This window comes from Dendropsophus ebraccatus, chromosome 6, assembly GCF_027789765.1.
Source record: "Dendropsophus ebraccatus isolate aDenEbr1 chromosome 6, aDenEbr1.pat, whole genome shotgun sequence".
Taxonomy (NCBI): Eukaryota; Metazoa; Chordata; class Amphibia; order Anura; family Hylidae; genus Dendropsophus; species Dendropsophus ebraccatus.
In genome coordinates, this window is record NC_091459.1 from 119,592,750 (window position 1) to 119,611,962 (window position 19,213).

At 40.7% G+C, this 19,213-nt stretch overlaps 1 protein-coding gene across 3 annotated transcripts in view; it reads right to left on the reverse strand.

The window, feature by feature from the left end:
* Positions 1-19,213, reverse strand: part of PTK2B (protein tyrosine kinase 2 beta) — a 102,882-nt gene that overhangs the window by 42,609 nt on the left and 41,060 nt on the right. For all 3 annotated transcript variants that reach the window (XM_069975746.1, XM_069975747.1, XM_069975745.1), the window contains 2 exons: positions 6,218-6,453; positions 2,426-2,604 (listed from right to left, as the gene is read on the reverse strand). In XM_069975746.1, the coding sequence (XP_069831847.1) occupies positions 2,426-2,604; positions 6,218-6,409 (371 nt within the window). In that variant the 5' untranslated portion in view covers positions 6,410-6,453. The remainder of the gene's footprint in view (positions 1-2,425; positions 2,605-6,217; positions 6,454-19,213) is intronic.

Below are 19,213 nucleotides of genomic sequence, written 5' to 3' on the forward strand. Positions count from 1 at the left end.
TACTACCACTCCTGGCCACCTTCGGCCAAGTCGTCCAAAAACACCTGAGCCCACCAGCTGCAAACAACACATGCAGTGTCTCCCTCTCTGGAGGACCTGACATGTCCTTGCATTACATGGACAGCTCAATGATTTCTCATGTAATACCTCATTCCTCCAGTGAGGCTACCTGAATATCCCTGGGGCAGTATCGCCACTATTGGTCATGATCAGTACCTAGGGGATTTGTTATTTTGTCAAGCCTCCTGATGAACCTTTCTATATGAGATGGGAAGAAACACGTAGAGGTGTTTTTTTGTCTATGTGCTGAACTGGTTGGAGTATTCATTGTGGACACCAGCAATGTTTAGCTTTTTCCTCTGGCTTTGTGTTTTGGGAGAGGGACGCCTAGGGTGAATGTACAGTGGGGAAAAAAAGTATTTAGTCAGTCACCAATAGTGCAAGTTCTCCCACTTAAAAAGATGAGAGGCGTCTGTAATTGACACCATATGTAGACCTCAACTATGGGAGACCAAATGAGAAAACAAATCCCGAAAATCACATTGTCTGATTTTGTAAGAATTTATTTGCAAATTATGGTGGAAACTAAGTATTTGGTCAGTAACAAAATTTCATCTCAATACTTTGTTATATATCCTTTGTTGGCAATGACAGAGGTCAAACGTTTTCTGTAAGTTTTCACAAGGTTGGCACACACTGTTGTTGGTATGTTGGCCCATTCCTCCATGCAGATCTCCTCTAGAGCAGTGATGTTTTGGGGCTGTCGCTTGGCAACACGGACTTTCAACTGCCTCCAAAGGTTTTCTATAGAGTTGAGATTTGGAGACTGGCTAGGCCACTCCAGGACCTTGAAATGCTTCTATCGAATCCACTCCTTCGTTGCCCTGGCGGTGTGCTTTGGATCATTGCCATGTTGAAAGACCCAGCCACCTTTCATCTTCAATGCCCTTGCTGATGGAAGGAGGATTGCATTCAAAATCTCAAATCTCACGATACATGGCCCCATTCATTCTTTCATGTACCCGGATCAGTCGTCCTGGTCCCTTTGCAGAGAAACAGCCCCAAAGCATGATGTTTCCACCCCCATGCTTTACAGTAGGTATGGTGTTTGATGGATGCAACTCAGTATTCTTTTTCCTCCAAACACGACAAGTTGTGTTTCTACCAAACAGTTCCACTTTGGTTTCATCAGACCATAGGACATTCTCCTAATACTCTTCTGGATCATCCAAATGCTCTCTACAAACTTCAGACGGGCCCGGACATGTACTGGCTTAAGCAGTGGGACACTTCTGGCACTGCAGGATCTGAGTCCCTCGCGGCGTAGTGTGTTACTGATGGTAGGCTTTGTTACATTGGTCCCAGCTCTCTGCAGTTCATTCACTAGGTCCCACCACGTGGTTCTGGGATTTTTGCTCACCGTTCTTGTGATCATTTTGACCCCACGGGGTGAGATTTTGCGCGGAGCCCCTGTTCGAGGGAGATTATCAGTGGTCTTGTATGTCTTCCATTTTCTAATTATTGCTTCCACAGTTGATTTCTTCACTCCAAGCTGGTTGCCTATTGCAGATTCAGTCTTCCCAGCCTGGTGCAGGGCTACAATTTTGTTTCTGGTGTCCTTTGACAGCTCTTTGGTCTTCACCATAGTGGAGTTTGGAGTCTGACTGTTTTAGAGTGTGCACAGGTGTCTTTTTATACTGATAACAAGTTTAAACAGGTGCCATTACTACAGGTAATAAGTGGAGGAAAGAGGACACTCTTGAAGAAGTTACAGGTCTGTGAGAGCCAGAAATCTTGATTGTTTGTAGGTGACCAAATACTTATTTCCCACCATAATTTGCAGAAAAATTCTTACAAAATCAAACAATGTGATTTTCGGGATTTGTTTTCTCATTTTGTCTCTCATAGTTGAGGTCTATCTATGATGTACAGACGCCTCTCATCTTTTTAAGTGGGAGAACTTGCACTATTGGTGACTGACTAAATACTTTTTTTCCCCACTGTAGTTGATGCATATAATAGGGGTGAATATGATTTTTTTGCTCCCATGTATCAAGTTTTAATTTTTGATGTACAGTATTTGATCATCTTGTTGTCGTCCCCACCAAGGTTATGAATTATGGGGATTGGCGCAGGATCCATTGATTTAATTATCCTTACAGCCAGCTGTATCTGTGGTTAAACCTTTTAGTAAGTACTGAATTTCCCTGCAGCTCCCCCACAGGAGAAATAAGGTATTACACAGTGTGAATGACAAATTAATGACGGATCAAGGACAGGACATGTCCTTTAGAGAGATGTCAATTGTGACTGATCCAGCCAAGAGATGATGACAGTGACCTCTCTAATAGGGTGTATGACAATAGATAACCCATTTTAAGAGACACTACACCCATTGGTAGACATAGATGATGATAATTCTTACCTCCACTCTGCCTCTAGATGGAGACACTCATACTTCTCCTGCACCTCCCCCACAGTCAGATCCGGGTGCAGCCAGTGGATCTCATCAGACTTCAGATGCTTCAGCCGCAGCCCATAACATTCTACATGTTGGATGTCCGGACCGATGCGGCCGCTCAGGAGGATGGAGCTGATGATTTCCTGTATAAAGAAGCCATAGCATTACAAATATATCACTAATTGTACCATAGTGTGGCCCAGGCCTGAGATTTTATCAAACCGGACCATTACATTGTCAGCTGACCCAGCCTGGCTTTACTTAGGGACTAAGTTCTGGTCAATGTAAAAGCCAATGTTACATTATTGACGATGACTGTCACCAGCAGGTTCTCCTCTCCATGATGGCCACCGATGTTGGGTCAAGCGATGATCGGGAAGAAAGACATATCTCTCAGGTGCGAATACAACCACACAGAACAGGAGAAGTAACAAGTCAGTACAAGAACAGTATGCAGTAACTGTGCTGCAATATACACTATAAATATCCTGGCATGGTGGGCAGTCAATAGACGGTGCCAAGAGGCCGCAGAAGTGGTCATTACCCATAACCCTGCTTGCTGTTCTGTTAACAACTGAAGAATAATGATGTAAGATGTGGATACCTAAAGTATATCTGGTCCTATTGACTATTATATAGTACAGGGATGGGAAACCTGCAGCCCTTGGTCCTCTAGCTGTTACAAAACTACAATTCCCATTATGTCAGGACAGCCAAAGCTTTAGCTTTGGCTGTACAGGTATGATGAGAATTGTAGTTTTGCAACAGCTGGTGGGCAGAATGTTCCCCATTCCTGATATAGTTTTAGACTTCCTGGCTATTCAGCCCACCCAATGTAGCTGGACAAAGATTGCTCTACCACATACTTCACCCAATGATATATAATGATCACATCATGAGCCGTCAAAAGTGATAAATAGTGATCTGCAATTTACAGGGCCAAGAGCCACTGGCTCCTAGCCCTGTCAAACACCGCGCCGCATTTAACTGTATGCACTCCTAATTAGTAGCACATACAGTTAAAGGACCAGCATCCGCATCCGGCGGGCTCAGGCTGACAAGCTTTGCATCTGGAATTCAAACATTTTCCTGATGTGCATCTTAAGCTTTTAGAAGACAATTAGCGGAAATGTCCAATTATTTCTGGGCCTATTTTCCAACACAGACACCTCTCAGGAAAAATCCTGAAGGGTGTCCATGCCTAATAGAACTCTACAGTCTACAGATGAGAAATTCAATCCGGATTTCCTGATAAGAAAGGAGGCCTTACAGTGTAAATAAAATACAGATACAGTATATATAAAGTTAGGGAAATGTAAAAAAAAAGAAAAAAAGAAAAATTCTTTTTCACTGGAATATCCTTTTATTATTACCAATCTAGAAAAATACATGAAATCCCCAAAACCAATATATATTCAATCAATAAGTAAAGTTGACCCGAGAATCCCACGTTCCCGGGGGGCGGCACGGCAGAGCCGCGCAGCTTATACATCAGCAGCCCACGACAAGGAGCCTTAATGGCTGTGAGTAATCTCATAAACTTCTCTTTCTTTCTTTATTTCAGTCCATAGAGTAAAGGTATGAATAGGAGAGAGATGAAACTCCATAATCCACAGAAAAGTCGCTTGACGCAAGTCACTAAAAATATATATATATATCTGTGTGTGTGGTGTTCTTCTTCCTCTCTTCTTACGAACGTCAGAGAATGAAGATTACACAATGGTGCAGAGTGGGGATCTGTGGGCAGGCGGTGGGAGCGTGTCTCTGGATTAGTGCAGTGTAATAGAGAGAAAACTGCAGAGAAAACACTCAAAGTCTCCTGTCCGCTCCCCCAGGATCTATACTATCACCGCTGATGGCTGCTGGAGGCTAATGCTGAACTGTTTGGGTTCTGCATCTTTCTCTGACCTGGAATGCTCAGCATTAGACTCCCGGCATCTGGAGAAGTTACAGCCATGGGTGATAGGCTGTGCCCATAGTTTCCTGGCAGCCCTAGGGCGGCATCTAACTTCGCCAGACGACAGGAGTCAAATGCAGAGCGTTCAAGTACAGAGAACATTGCTGAACCCGAACAGTTCGGGAACGCTGCTCAACACCACTGGTGACCCATGATCAGATAGATCGTCACTACATAATACATATTGTGCTCAGTCTCCTATCTACAAATAAGACCAGCCTCTACCCTCCCCATCCCCCCTATAAGGTGCCCATATAGCATACACCAAAGTGATTGAACCCAAGTTCAACTAACAGTATATGATGCATGAGGGCCTTCGGATGGATTGTTCTTGGGGGAATAAATCAGTGCCAGGGCTGTCTGGCTGAGGTTTACTCCTATCCAAAGAGAACATATGAATGTTATGTGTAGGGCCGTATTTACCACTAGGCACCCGTGGTCCGGTGCCTAGGGCAGCACCTTGCAGGGGGGCAGCACCAGGGAGCAGGGGGACAGAAAAAAATATATTTTTTTTATTTTTTTTTTATTTTCCCTCCTCCCATTCAGACTTGCCAGTAAATTTGGTGTCTTTTCCAGGGGGGTGGGGGGTATGGTGGTATTGGTCAGGTCTGGTATCGCCAATAAGTGCGTGAAGATGGGGCGTCTTCAGGTTTAGTGCCTAGGGCAGCAGCAGCTGTTAATACAGCCCTGGTTATGTGTATGGGGAAGCCGGGAAAGAGAACTTATGGCACAGGAGCCTAATAGAGACCCCAAATGCTGCAGAAAGGTCATAGTCCATCAGTAAATCTATAGACTTGAATGGTTTCCTAACCCGATCCTCATTAGTAAGAGGAATACAATGGTCAATATCCTTCTTTGCAGGCCTGATGACATAGTCTGATCCCCAACCCATAAAATACAATTGCCAGCTTAGTTATCATCATTCATTTCATGTCCCCTAAAACCTACAGGGATAAAATCAATCATCCTTATTGTAAGTCCACGAACTCTTCTAATCTCCAACCCATAGAGTATAATGGCCAGGTCGAATATCATTCATTAGTGTCTGATCCCCCAACCCATAGGGTATAGCAATAAAGCAGATTATTCCCATTGTACATCTAAATAGATTATTGATTGTCTATTGACTTGTCTGATCTCCCAAACCATAGAATAGAATGAATGAAAAGTTTACTCTCGATTGTAGGTCACTGACTGGTCTCAGCCCCTACCATAGAAACATCAGGTCCATTATCCTCAACCATGGGTCTACTGACTGGTCTGATCCCCCAACCCATAGAGTATAATGGCCAATTTGCTGATAGATCTATTAACTCTTTTAAACCTCCAACTCATACAATGGTGAAACATTAAAGTGGTAATCAACTGGAGTCAGCAAGTTATAAAGATTTGTAATTTACTTCTATAAAAAAAACAAAAACTTCAGTCTTCCCATACTTATCAGCTGCTGTATGTCCTGCAGGAAGTGGTGTATTCTTTCCAGTCGGACACACGTGGCAGCAGAGAGCACTGTGTTTATGTCAGGAACTGTCCAGAGCAGCAGCAAATCCCCATAAAAAACCTCTCCTGCTCTGGACAGTTCCTGACATGGACAGAGGTGGCAGCAGAGAGCACTGTGTCAGACTGGAAAGAATACACCACTTCCTGCAAGACATACAGCAGCTGATAAGTATTGGAAGATTGGAGATTTTTAAATAGAAGTAAATGACAAATTTGTAAAACATTGTGACACCAGCTGATCTGAAGAAAAAGAAAGTCGCCAGAGTTCCCCTTTCGGATAACCTAGGAGCGGAGCTCACCCGTATGTCGGTGAATATGCTGCACTTGACCAGCTTGAAGTTCTTCATCAGGTTGGAGCTGTTGCTGTGGAAGCACACCTTGAGGATCCGCATCTCCTCTTTACTGATCTCGCCATCGAGCAGCTGATCTGTGGGGCCATCGGGCTGCACAAAGGTGTTTCCCCTCAAGCGGTTTATAGTGTCCAGAGACATCCTGGGGGGGTTGGTGGATCGGCTAAGAACAGGTCATTACTTATCTGTGGAGGCAAAGAAACTTCTGATCAGATTTATTGATCCTTTATCAGTTCTACTGATCTGTATGACTGAATGTATCTAACAATGTACACCATAGGGTCTCAGCCTGTGCTACATGTATCCCAGGGGAACAAGTCATGTCTCTGTGGGTACTCGCACCATCCCCATGATATCAGTGACTATATTAGGGATCTGGACCATTATAATCTCTCTAAACTTCCTCTTCTCACTATTATAGCTGAACTTTCACTTCCCACGTTGCATGAATGGCTCCCACAACAATACCACAGATTTGCTTTACAGCAGGTGTTAGAAAATTAAAGGGATTGTCCATGATTGCAAAAACGTTCCCTCAGTACCACACCAGTCCACATGATGTATCTAACATTGCAGCTCAGTTCGACTGAAGTACAAGATACTGGGCTGCAATACCACATGTGGACAGGTGTGGCACTGTTTATGGGAAAAGGATCCTAGCATTAGAAAAAACACGTCCACCTTCTCTATCTAAAACAGTGCCTTAGCTATTAAAGTGAGTGGGACTGAGCAGCAGTAACACACATGGATAGGTGTATCACTGCTCATGAAATAATGAAGATTTTTTACTAACAATGGATGACTTTTATATCAGACACATCTATGGGAGAGTGTAGTGGGCATGCTCTATGGCTGCTAATAGATATAACTGCTAAAACTGCCCCCAGTGGTCAGATGGAAAACTACAATTGTTTTTAAAGTCTGACAGTGAAAAAAGCTAATAAAAAGAATACTTCATAATCATCATCATCATCATCAATGCTGAAATGTCCCCAATGAAGCCATAGTGCTATCAGGTAGAGCACAATCCAGCCTCCAGTCCCTGTAATATTATATATATATAGAGAGAGAGGCCATCATATATTTCATTTCTGGACGGTGACAGCTGAAGTGATGCAGAGCGTACACATTTACTTCTCACCAAGCTGTTAGAACTTCTGTTTTTCTCCACTTTTGATATATTTAGAATAAAGAAAGAAAAAAAACAACTAAAATATGGACAATCAACTTCTGAGATGAAATCAGGAAAGCAGCATGGAGGATACATTGGATATATCACTAATATGAATGTACAGTACATGAGGGCTGAGGGTAGCTGGGGTGGCATCCTGTGCGGTATCTCGTAGTGCACTATAGGGGGTACAGATGGGGACAACAATGAACAAATAATACAGTCATACAGTGCTCAGATAAACATATCAAGTGTCTGCCATTCTGTGTACATAAATATCACCGCAATATAGCAGCCAAATAACATTACTCCAAGGTGCTCAAAGACCTGCAACACATTCTGTCACTGTGTACATACCGGTACATTACATTACTTATCCTGTACTGATCCTGAGTTACAGCCTGTATTATACCCCAGAGCTGCACTCACTATTCTGCTGGTGGGGTCACTGTGTACATATATTACATTACTTATCCTGTACTGATCCTGAGTTACAGCCTGTATTATACCCCAGAGCTGCACTCACTATTCTGCTGGTGGGGTCACTGTGTACATACATTACATTACTTATCCTGTACTGATCCTGAGTTACAGCCTGTATTATACCCCAGAGCTGCACTCACTATTCTGCCGGTGGGGTCACTGTGTACATACATTACATTACTTATCCTGTACTGATCCTGAGTTACATCCTGTATTATACTCCAGAGCTGCACTCACTATTCTGCTGGTGGGGTCACTGTGTACATACATAACATTACTTATCCTGTACTGATCCTGAGTTACATCCTGTATTATACCCCAGAGCTGCACTCACTATGCTGCTGGTGAGGTCACTTTGTACATACATTACATTACTTATCCTGTACTGATCCTGAGTTACATCCTGTATTACACCCCAGAGCAGCACTCACTATTCTGCTGGTGGGGTCACTGTGTACATACATTACATTACTAATCCTGTACTGTACCTGAGTTACATCCTGTATTATACCCCAGAGCTGCACTCACTATTCTGTGTGCTTCAGAGCTGAACTATGGAATACAATAATATAGATGGGATATGTTATTACATATACATTATTGTACTACAATAAGACGGTGTGGTAAAATAATTACACTGTGACCTTGTTGCTTCCAATTGGAAACAATGTTGCAAGTGTCCGTGTCAAAGGGTCAAGTACTCTCAGAATCCAGTGATCCAGGCCCCCGGTATATTGCAGCCCTCACCCGCACATGCTAGAACTCCATGGAATGAACCTTCTCTCATCTTGGCAGCGATTTGTCATCATTTTAATGAGACATTCGTCAGATGCCAATTACCCGCTTTGCCGTATAAAATCTGATTTCCTCCATGATAACAACAACCTGGTAAAATATTTATTGCGGAGCCACGAGGTGGAAGAGACCCTGTAAGAGATGACTCACTGGATATATAAAGCTGCTGATCTCTAATCCCCATCACATCTACACAGATCAGATATACGCATCTCCCTATGACTAACAGGGGGCGCGCACCCCTCTGCAGCCCACCTCATGTACTTACTTTATAGGATTCATAACTAGTCACCGCAGCTCATGAGCACAATGGTGTATATATATATATATATATATATATATATATATATATCACATCTGCGCTAGTATTATTTATTATCAAAGCTCCCTGGATTCCAGAGCACTGTACAGATTATACAGTGCATCTATATTCTATCTCCCATCTATCTATCTATCTATCTATCTATCTATCTATCTATCTATCTATCTATCTCCTATCTATCTATCTATCTATCTCCAATCTATCATCTATCTATTTATCTATTATCTATCTATCTATCTATCTATCTATCTCCTATCTATCTATCTATCTATCTATCTATCTATCTATCTATCTCCTATCTATCTATCTATCTATCTATCTATCTATCTATCTATCTCCTATCTATCTATCTATCTCCTATCTATTTATCTAATATCTTCTATCTATCTATCTATCTATCTATCTATCTCTCTATCTATCATCTATCTATCTCCTATTATCTATCTATCTATCTATCTATCTCCTATCTATCTATCATCTATCTCCTATCTATCTATCTATCTATCTATCTATCTATCTATCATCTATCTATCTAATCTATCTATCTCCTATCTTTCTAAATTTTTTTGAATCTATCTATCTATCTATAAAAAATTGAATCTATCTATCTATCTATCATCTATTTATCTATCTATCTATCTCCTATCTATCTATCTATCTATCTATCTATCTCCTATCTATGTATATATCTATCTATCTATCTATCTCCTATCTATCTATCTATCTATCATCTATCTATCTCCTATTATCTATCTATCTATGTATCTATCTATCTCCTATCTATCTATCATCTATCTCCTATCTATCTATCTATCTATCTATCTATCTATCTATCTATCTATCTATCACCTCTCTCCTATCTATCTATCTATCTATCTATCTATCTATCTATCTATCTATCATCTATCTCCTATCTAGCTATCATCTATCTCCTATCTATCTATCTATCTATCTATCTATCTATCTATCTATCTATCTATCTATCTATCTCTTATCTATCTATGTATCTATCTATCTCCTATCTATCTCCTATCTTCTATCTATCTCCTATCTATCTATCTATCTATCTATCTATCTATCTATCTATGTATCTCCTATCTATCTATCATCTATCTATCTATCTATCTATCTAATCTATCTATCTCCTATCTTTCTAAATTTTTTTGAATCTATCTATCTATCTATCTAAAAAAAATTGAATCTATCTATCTATCTATCTATCTATCTATCTATCTATCTATCTATCTATCATCTATTTATCTATCTATCTATCTCCTATCTATCTATCTATCTATCCATCTATCTCCTGTCTTTTATCTATCTATGTCTTATTACTATTACTTATTTTTAAAGTGCCCTTTATTCCAGAGCACTGTACAGGTGATAAAGGGTTATTATACAGGATGTAACCCTGTCACTGGCTTTTATTACCCTCCATTCTTCACTACAACGCTTTCCATTAGGTCAAGAAATTATAAAAGCATCACGTATGTTATGGTACATGAAGATGATCCCCACTTTAGACTCGGGGGTCCTTTAAATTTGTCACCACTATATCTAGGAAAATATATCCTGGTAATGAGGCCTAAAGAGCGGCAGAATGATTGAATGATTTGTGCCTCTCAATCACGCCGTTCGCTGCCAAGATAGCGCACAGAACGTGTCGCCATCTGCACCATTGAAAAGCAGAATCCTGTCTAAGTGACTGCGATCTGCTCCAACCAAAAAGCCAACATGTTGATTTTTTTTTATTTTTTTTACATTTGCAGCAATTATTCTGTTTTCTGCTGACATTTCCTGATTGAAGGAAGGAAAAAAAAATAATATTAATTCTGTCAATATTGTGCGCCGTACTGCAACTTTAACGTCTCCATCCTTTTCTCCATTCATTAAGTTACAGCTGTGTCCTTCCAATAGATGGCGCTCCCTCAGGTCCACATATATATATTTTATTTTATTTATTTTATTTATTTTTTTATTTATTTATTTTTTTAAAGGGGATATCCAGTGCTACAAAAACACGCCCACTTTCTTTTAGAGACATCACCACTCTTGTCTCCAGTTTGGGTGTGATTATGTAACTCAGTTCCACTGAAGCGAATGGAACTTAAAGGGATTATCCAGCGCTACAAAAACATGGCCACTTTTCCTCCTCTCTTGTCTCCTGATTGGGTGGGGTTTGAAACTTGGTTCCATTGAAGTGAATGGAGCTTAATTGCAAACCAAACCTGAACTGGAGACAAGGGTGGTGCTGTCTATGAAAGAAAGTGGCCATGTTTTTGTAGCCCTGGATAACCCCCTTTTAACTATTACCACTTTGGCACAATAAAAAAAAAAAACTGCTGCCACATTGCAAGATCCAGAGCGTCCTTATCTTTTATGTAACAGAGCTGGTCTTAACCTCTTAAGGACGCATGACGTACCCGTACGTCATGCGTCCGCAAGAGGTGTTCAGAGCAGAGCCGCGTAGTGACCCCGCTCTGAACCGCCGCGATCCCAGGTGCCGCGTGTAGCCCGGGACCGAGGCTATTAGCGGGCACGGTCTGATCGCTGTGCCCGCTAATTCAGTAATCGGATGCAGCTGTCAAAGTTGACGGCTGCATTCGATCACTGTATGCAGCCATCCCTGGTGTCTAGTGGGGGTGGACAACGTCCCGGAGGAGTGATCCACACATCCTGCTCCTGCCGGGGTCTTTGCCAAAATGGCGCTGATCCCGGCTCAGCACTCGTTTGTTTTCGGCTGCAGCAGCCGAAAGCATCTGAGTGCCAATCTCATTGATCTTTGCTGTATAACTATACAGCAAAGATCTCAATGAGAGATCAGTATACTTATACTAGAAGTCCCCCAGGGGGAATAACCCTAACCCCAGGGGGAATAACCCTAACCCCAGGGGGGCTTCTAGTATAAGTGTAAAAAAAAAAAAAAGTGTTATTATTAGTAAAAATCCCCCTCCCCTAATAAAAGTCTGAATCACCCCCCTTTCCCAAGGTTATAAATAAAAGTAAATAAATAAATAAACATGTTTGCTATCGCCGCGTGCGTAATCGCCCGAACTATTAATTAATCACATTCCTGATCTCGCACGGTAAACGGTATAAGCGCAAAAAATCCCAAAGTGAAAAATTGCACATTTTTGGTCGCATCAAATCCAGAAAAAATGTAATAAAAAGTGATCAAAAAGTCGTATATGTGCAATCAAGGTACTGATAGAAAGAACACATCATGGCGCAAAAAATGACACCTCACACAGCCCCATAGAACAAAGGATAAAAGCGCTATAAGCCTGGGAATGGAGCGATTTTACGGAACATATATTTGTTAACAATCGCACATTTTTGGTCGCATCAAATCCAGAAAAAATGTAATAAAAAGTGATCAAAAAGTCGTATATGTGCAATCAAGGTACCGATAGAAAGAACACATCATGGCGCAAAAAATGACACCTCACACAGCCCCATAGAACAAAGGATAAAAGCGCTATAAGCCTGGGAATGGAGCGATTTTACGGAACATATATTTGTTAACAATGGTTTGAATTTTTTATAGGCCATCAGATACAATAAAAGTTATACATGTTATATATCGTTTTAATCGTAACGACTTGAGGAACATGCATAACAAGTCAGTTTTACCCCAGGGCGAATGTGTAAAAACACATTCCCCCCAAATAAAAGAAATGCGTTTTTTTTTTCAATTTCACCACACTTTGAATTTTTTTCTGGTTTCGCAGTGTACTTTATGCAAAAATTCAGCCTGTCATTGCAAAGTACAATTAGTGACGGAAAAAATAAGGGCTCATGTGGGTTTCTGGGTGGAAAAATGCAAGTGCTATGGCCTTTTAAACACAAGGAGGAAAAAACAAAAACGCAAAAACGAAAATTGGCCTCGTCCTTAAAGGGTTAAGATGTAAGAACATACAAATACATCAAAACAATCACCAAATATTAGAAAATATCTACAAAATCCCCCATGAGAAGGAATAACATTGATGAAAGCCATTGTGGAGTGTGGCGCCATTGTGCGAAGCCTTTAGTTTGTTGTGATAACAGTGTTAAAAATAAATCCGCCCACGTGGATACATTTAGTTTCTTGTATACGAGCCTGATGTAAGATTAAGAACTGTTGTACAAAAACATAGAAAGAAACAACCGCAAACTAGGCAGCTGCCTCGGGCCCCTGTTCTCTAAGGGGCCACCAAAGAATGCATCAATGGCGCTATATGGTAGCACTTTTTATGGCAATATTTTTGGCCATTATCTGTGGTGGTATTATTTATACACTGATATTTGTGCAATGAATAGCGGTGTTATGTGGACAATCTAAGCCCTATATTGTAGTATTGAGTATTATTTAGACACTGAATGGCGGTTTCTTCTGTGCATGCGGCAGTATTACTGTATGTAGAAATTTGCTAGTCATTTGGTTATCTTTTTAGATACTATATAAGTAATATTTAGGAATTGTGTGGCGGTATTATTTGGACTCTGAATGGCATCCCTGGTATACTGAATTATCCATTGTATGACGGTTTTAAACTATTATGTGGCCCCATATGGTAGTACATTTTAGATACTGTATAATGGCAACATTATAGGCATTAGAGATGGTAGTGCTAGGTTGTGGAATATACACAACAGGCACAGGCTTGGATACATCAGCTCTGTAGATAGTACTGTACAGGACAGGCTTGGATACATGATCACAGTAGATAGTACTGTACAGGATAGGCTTAGATACATCAGCTCTGTAGATAGTACTGTGCAGGATAGGCTTAGATACATCAGCTCAGTAGACAGTACTGTACAGGATAGGCTTGGATACATCAGCTCTGTAGATAGTACTGTACAGGATAGGCTTTGATACATCAGCTCTGTAGATAGTACTGTACAGGACAGGCTTAGATACATCAGCTCTGTAGACAGTACTGTACAGGACAGGCTTGGATACATCAGCTCTGTAGACAGTACTGTACAGGATAGGCTTATATACATCAGCTCAGTAGACAGTACTGTACAGGATAGGCTTTGATACATCAGCTCAGTAGACAGTACTGTACAGGATAGGCTTAGATACATCAGCTCTGTAGATAGTACTGTACAAGATAGGCTTGGATACATCAGCTCAGTAGACAGTACTGTACAGGATAGGCTTGATACATCAGCTCAGTAGACAGTACTGTACAGGATAGGCTTAGATACATCAGCTCTGTAGACAGTACTGTACAGGATAGGCTTGGATACATCAGCTCAGTAGACAGTACTGTACAGGATAGGCTTAGATACATCAGCTCAGTAGACAGTACTGTACAGGATAGGCTTTGATACATCAGCTCTGTAGATAGTACTGTACAAGATAGGCTTGGATACATCAGCTCAGTAGACAGTACTGTACAAGATAGGCTTGGATACATCAGCTCAGTAGACAGTACTGTACAGGATAGGCTTTGATACATCAGCTCAGTAGACAGTACTGTACAGGATAGGCTTGGATACATCAGCTCAGTAGACAGTACTGTACAGGATAGGCTTAGATACATCAGCTCTGTAGACAGTACTGTACAGGATAGGCTTTGATACATCAGCTCAGTAGACAGTACTGTACAGGATAGGCTTTGATACATCAGCTCAGTAGACAGTACTGTACAGGATAGGCTTGGATACATCAGCTCAGTAGACAGTACTGTACAGGATAGGCTTTGATACATCAGCTCTGTAGATAGTACTGTACAAGATAGGCTTGGATACATCAGCTCAGTAGACAGTACTGTACAGGATAGGCTTTGATACATCAGCTCAGTAGACAGTACTGTACAGGATAGGCTTAGATACATCAGCTCAGTAGACAGTACTGTACAGGATAGGCTTTGATACATCAGCTCTGTAGACAGTACTGTACAGGATAGGCTTAGATACATCAGCTCAGTAGACAGTACTGTACAAGATAGGCTTGGATACATCAGCTCAGTAGACAGTACTGTACAGGATAGGCTTTGATACATCAGCTCAGTAGACAGTACTGTACAGGATAGGCTTGGATACATCAGCTCAGTAGACAGTACTGTACAGGATAGGCTTGGATACATCAGCTCAGTAGACAGTACTGTACAGGATAGGCTTAGATACATCAGCTCTGTAGACAGTACTGTACAGGATAGGCTTAGATACATCAGCTCTGTAGACAGTACTGTACAGGATAGGCTTGGATACATCAGCTCAGTAGACAGTACTGTACAAGATAGGCTTGGATACATCAGCTCAGTAGACAGTACTGTACAGGATAGGCTTTGATACATCAGCTCAGTAGACAGTACTGTACAGGATAGGCTTAGATACATCAGCTCAGTAGACAGTACTGTACAGGATAGGCTTTGATACATCAGCTCTGTAGATAGTACTGTACAAGATAGGCTTGGATACATCAGCTCAGTAGACAGTACTGTACAAGATAGGCTTGGATACATCAGCTCAGTAGACAGTACTGTACAGGATAGGCTTTGATACATCAGCTCAGTAGACAGTACTGTACAGGATAGGCTTGGATACATCAGCTCTGTAGACAGTACTGTACAGGATAGGCTTTGATACATCAGCTCAGTAGACAGTACTGTACAGGATAGGCTTGGATATATCAGCTCAGTAGACAGTACTGTACAGGATAGGCTTAGATACATCAGCTCTGTAGACAGTACTGTACAGGACAGGCTTGGATACATCAGCTCTGTAGATAGTACTGTACAGGATAGGCTTAGATACATCAGCTCAGTAGACAGTACTGTACAGGATAGGCTTTGATACATCAGCTCTGTAGATAGTACTGTACAGGATAGGCTTAGATACATCAGCTCTGTAGATAGTACTGTACAAGATAGGCTTGGATACATCAGCTCAGTAGACAGTACTGTACAGGATAGGCTTGGATACATCAGCTCAGTAGACAGTACTGTACAGGATAGGCTTAGGGCCCTATTATACGGGACGGTTATTGTGCGAAAAATCGTTATATCGTTTGAATTTAAACAATAATCGTTCTGTGTAATTGCAGGCAACGATCGAAAATCGTTCATATGTCGTTGATCGTTGATTTAGATCTGAACCTAAAATTATCATTAATCATTCGCTAATCGTTCGCTGTAATTCCACATTCATTCGCTCAAGTTTTGCATTTGTACACTAATTGTTCAGTGTAATTGCTCATTGTTCATTGTTTTTCTGGGATCAGAAGGAGTAAACGATCAGAGTAACGATCGCACTAACGAACGTGACTAACGACCATCGTTCTGTGTAATATGTTGAACGATTTCAGGTTAACGATAAACATCTCATTTGCGATCGTTAGTCGTTAATCGTTAAAAATCGCTCCGTGTAATAGGACCCTTAGATACACCAGCTCAGCAGATAGTACCGCACATGATAGGCTTGGATAGACCGTCCCAGTGTTTACACCATGTCTGTATAGCTATGGCTGACTCCTGGATCCTCCATTACACAGGGCTATATATAGACTTGACTAAACACTTTTTCCTGCAGTTTTGGAGGCGTCGTTCACATCTCCTCCACTTTATAGACGTGTAAATTACTGGCGGATGTTGTGTTTCGCCGCGGTTTGGGTCAAGTGTTTGCACATTGTTTGGAAGCAACCTGTGTTCTTGACTTCTGTTCTTGATAATTAGGAAGCAGCTAGGAGACTATTAAGCCTGGTGCTGCTAGGGGGCGCTAAGGGGATGAGTATGTGAATAGGCACAGGCTGGAAGAGGGGGCAAACCCTGAGGAGAGGAGCAGTTGCCCATAGCAACCAATCAGCTTCCAGCTTTCATTTTAAGAAAGGCCTCTGAAAAATGAAACTTTTACTGTGATTGGTTGCTATGGACGACCCTGTCAATATAAGGAAGTGTTTGTTGGCTTCACACAGACAACAGACAGATCCGCTGGTGGATCCTTTATATAGAATCCGGTTGCTTCCTCAGGGTAGTGTGGGGGTCAGACAGCTGCTGCCAGGGACAATTATTTCTATTTGCGGCCCCTTCGCTTTGTGATTTCCCCTATTACAGACACACCACCACATTTGTTTTTTTCCGCCCACACGAAGCGGCGAGCAGCGTTCCTGCTGTGCGTATCACGAGATGTTTAACACCGAAGACAACAGTGTGGGCACGAATGTCAATGTGTATACGGTCCTAGAGCCAGGGCACTGAGCCGCTACATGTAGAGAAAGTACATGGAGGTGTAAATAACAAGTTCTGTGTCCAAGTTATACTGCAATATAGTGCATAAATATGACCCCAACTCAGTATACAAATATATTGCCATACAGTGCCTAAATATGACCTCAACTTAGTATACAAATAATATTGCCATACAGTGCCTAAATATGACCCCAACTCAGTATACAAATAATACTGCCATACAGTGCATAAAGATCACCCCAATGTAGTATACAAATAATACTGCCATACAGTGCCTAAATATGACCTCAACCCAATATACAAATATACTGCCATACAGTGCCTAAATATGACCTAAACTCAGTGTACAAATAATATTGTCATACAGTGCCTAAGTATGACCCCAACTCAGTATACAAATAATACTGTCATATAGTGCCTTAATATGACCCCAACTCAGCATACAAATAATACTGTCATACAGTGCATAAAGATCACCCCAATGTAGTATACAAATAATACTGCCATACAGTGCCTAAATATGACCTCAACTCAATATACAAATGATACTGTCATACAGTGCCTGAATATGACCTCAACTCAAATACAAATACATAATACATGATAATACATGATGTACAAATAATAATACAGTATAGTGCCCACATAAAACTTCCATATATTTTCCATATTTTACTGCCATATGTTGCTCAGATGATGGCATTCAGATTCCAAATAACCCAGCTGGAGCAACTACTGTGACCCCCTAGCTTACAGCTCAGAAAAGCTTAAAAATGGAGAACTCCTTTAAGTTTTATTGAATGTTTATAGTAGTGAAATCCCCTGTTGGCAGCGGTAGTGCTGACCTATTTACCTCCAGCTCAGTGTTGTGTAACCCAGCAGGATATAGTGACGTTCCGCCATGCTATGCTGAGCTGGTGACAGGAGAGATATCCCTGGGCTGTTTAAAAACATTGATTCATTTTACAAGAAGCCATGATTCACTATTACTGATCCCCGAGAACAGACAGCTCAGAATACAAAGGGTTAATACCTCTCATGTTACCTGCCCCCCATCGCCATTAACATACACAAGGACTCCAGAAACCTTACATCCCAACAAGGAACTGAGAACATTTCATGTGGATTACAACAATATCACAGCCAGAACCTGGTAAATATTCTACTGAACCTGTAATGGCTAAAAGAGCTCAAAACCCAACAAAACAAACAGACACGTAACATAGGATTATCATAGCCTGAGCAACGGAAAGTGTGACAACCCGACCAGAGAGACTGCAAATACTGATATATGTATATATATTGCCCATAGGAGCAGTATTATAGTAGGTATATCCTTGTATATAGGAGCAAAATTATAGTAGTTATATTCTTGTATATAGGAGCAGTATTATAGTAGTTATATTCCTGTATATAGGAGCAGTATTATAGTAGTTATATTCTTGTATATAGGAGCAGTATTATAGTAGTTATATTCTTGTATATAGGAGCAATATTATAGTAGTTATATTCTTGTATATAGGAGCAGTATTATAGTAGTTATATTCCTGTATATAGGAGCAGTATTATAGTAGTTATATTCTTGTATATAGGAGCAGTATAATAGTAGTTATATTCTTGTATATAGGAGCATTATTATAATAGTTATATTCTTGTATATAGAAGCAGTATTATAGTAGTTATATTCTTGTATATAGGAGCATTATTATAATAGTTATATTCTTGTATATAGGAGCAGTATTATAGTAGTTATATTCTTGTATATAGGAGCAGTATTATAGTAGTTATATTCTTGTATATGGGAGCAGTATTATAGTAGTTATATTCTTGTATATAGGAGCAGTATAATAGTAGTTATATTCTTGTATATGGGAGCAGTATTATAGTAGTTATATTCTTGTGTATAGGGAACAGTATTATAGTAGTTATATTCTTGTATATAGGAGCAGTATTATAGTAGTTATATTCTTGTATATAGGAGAAGTATTATA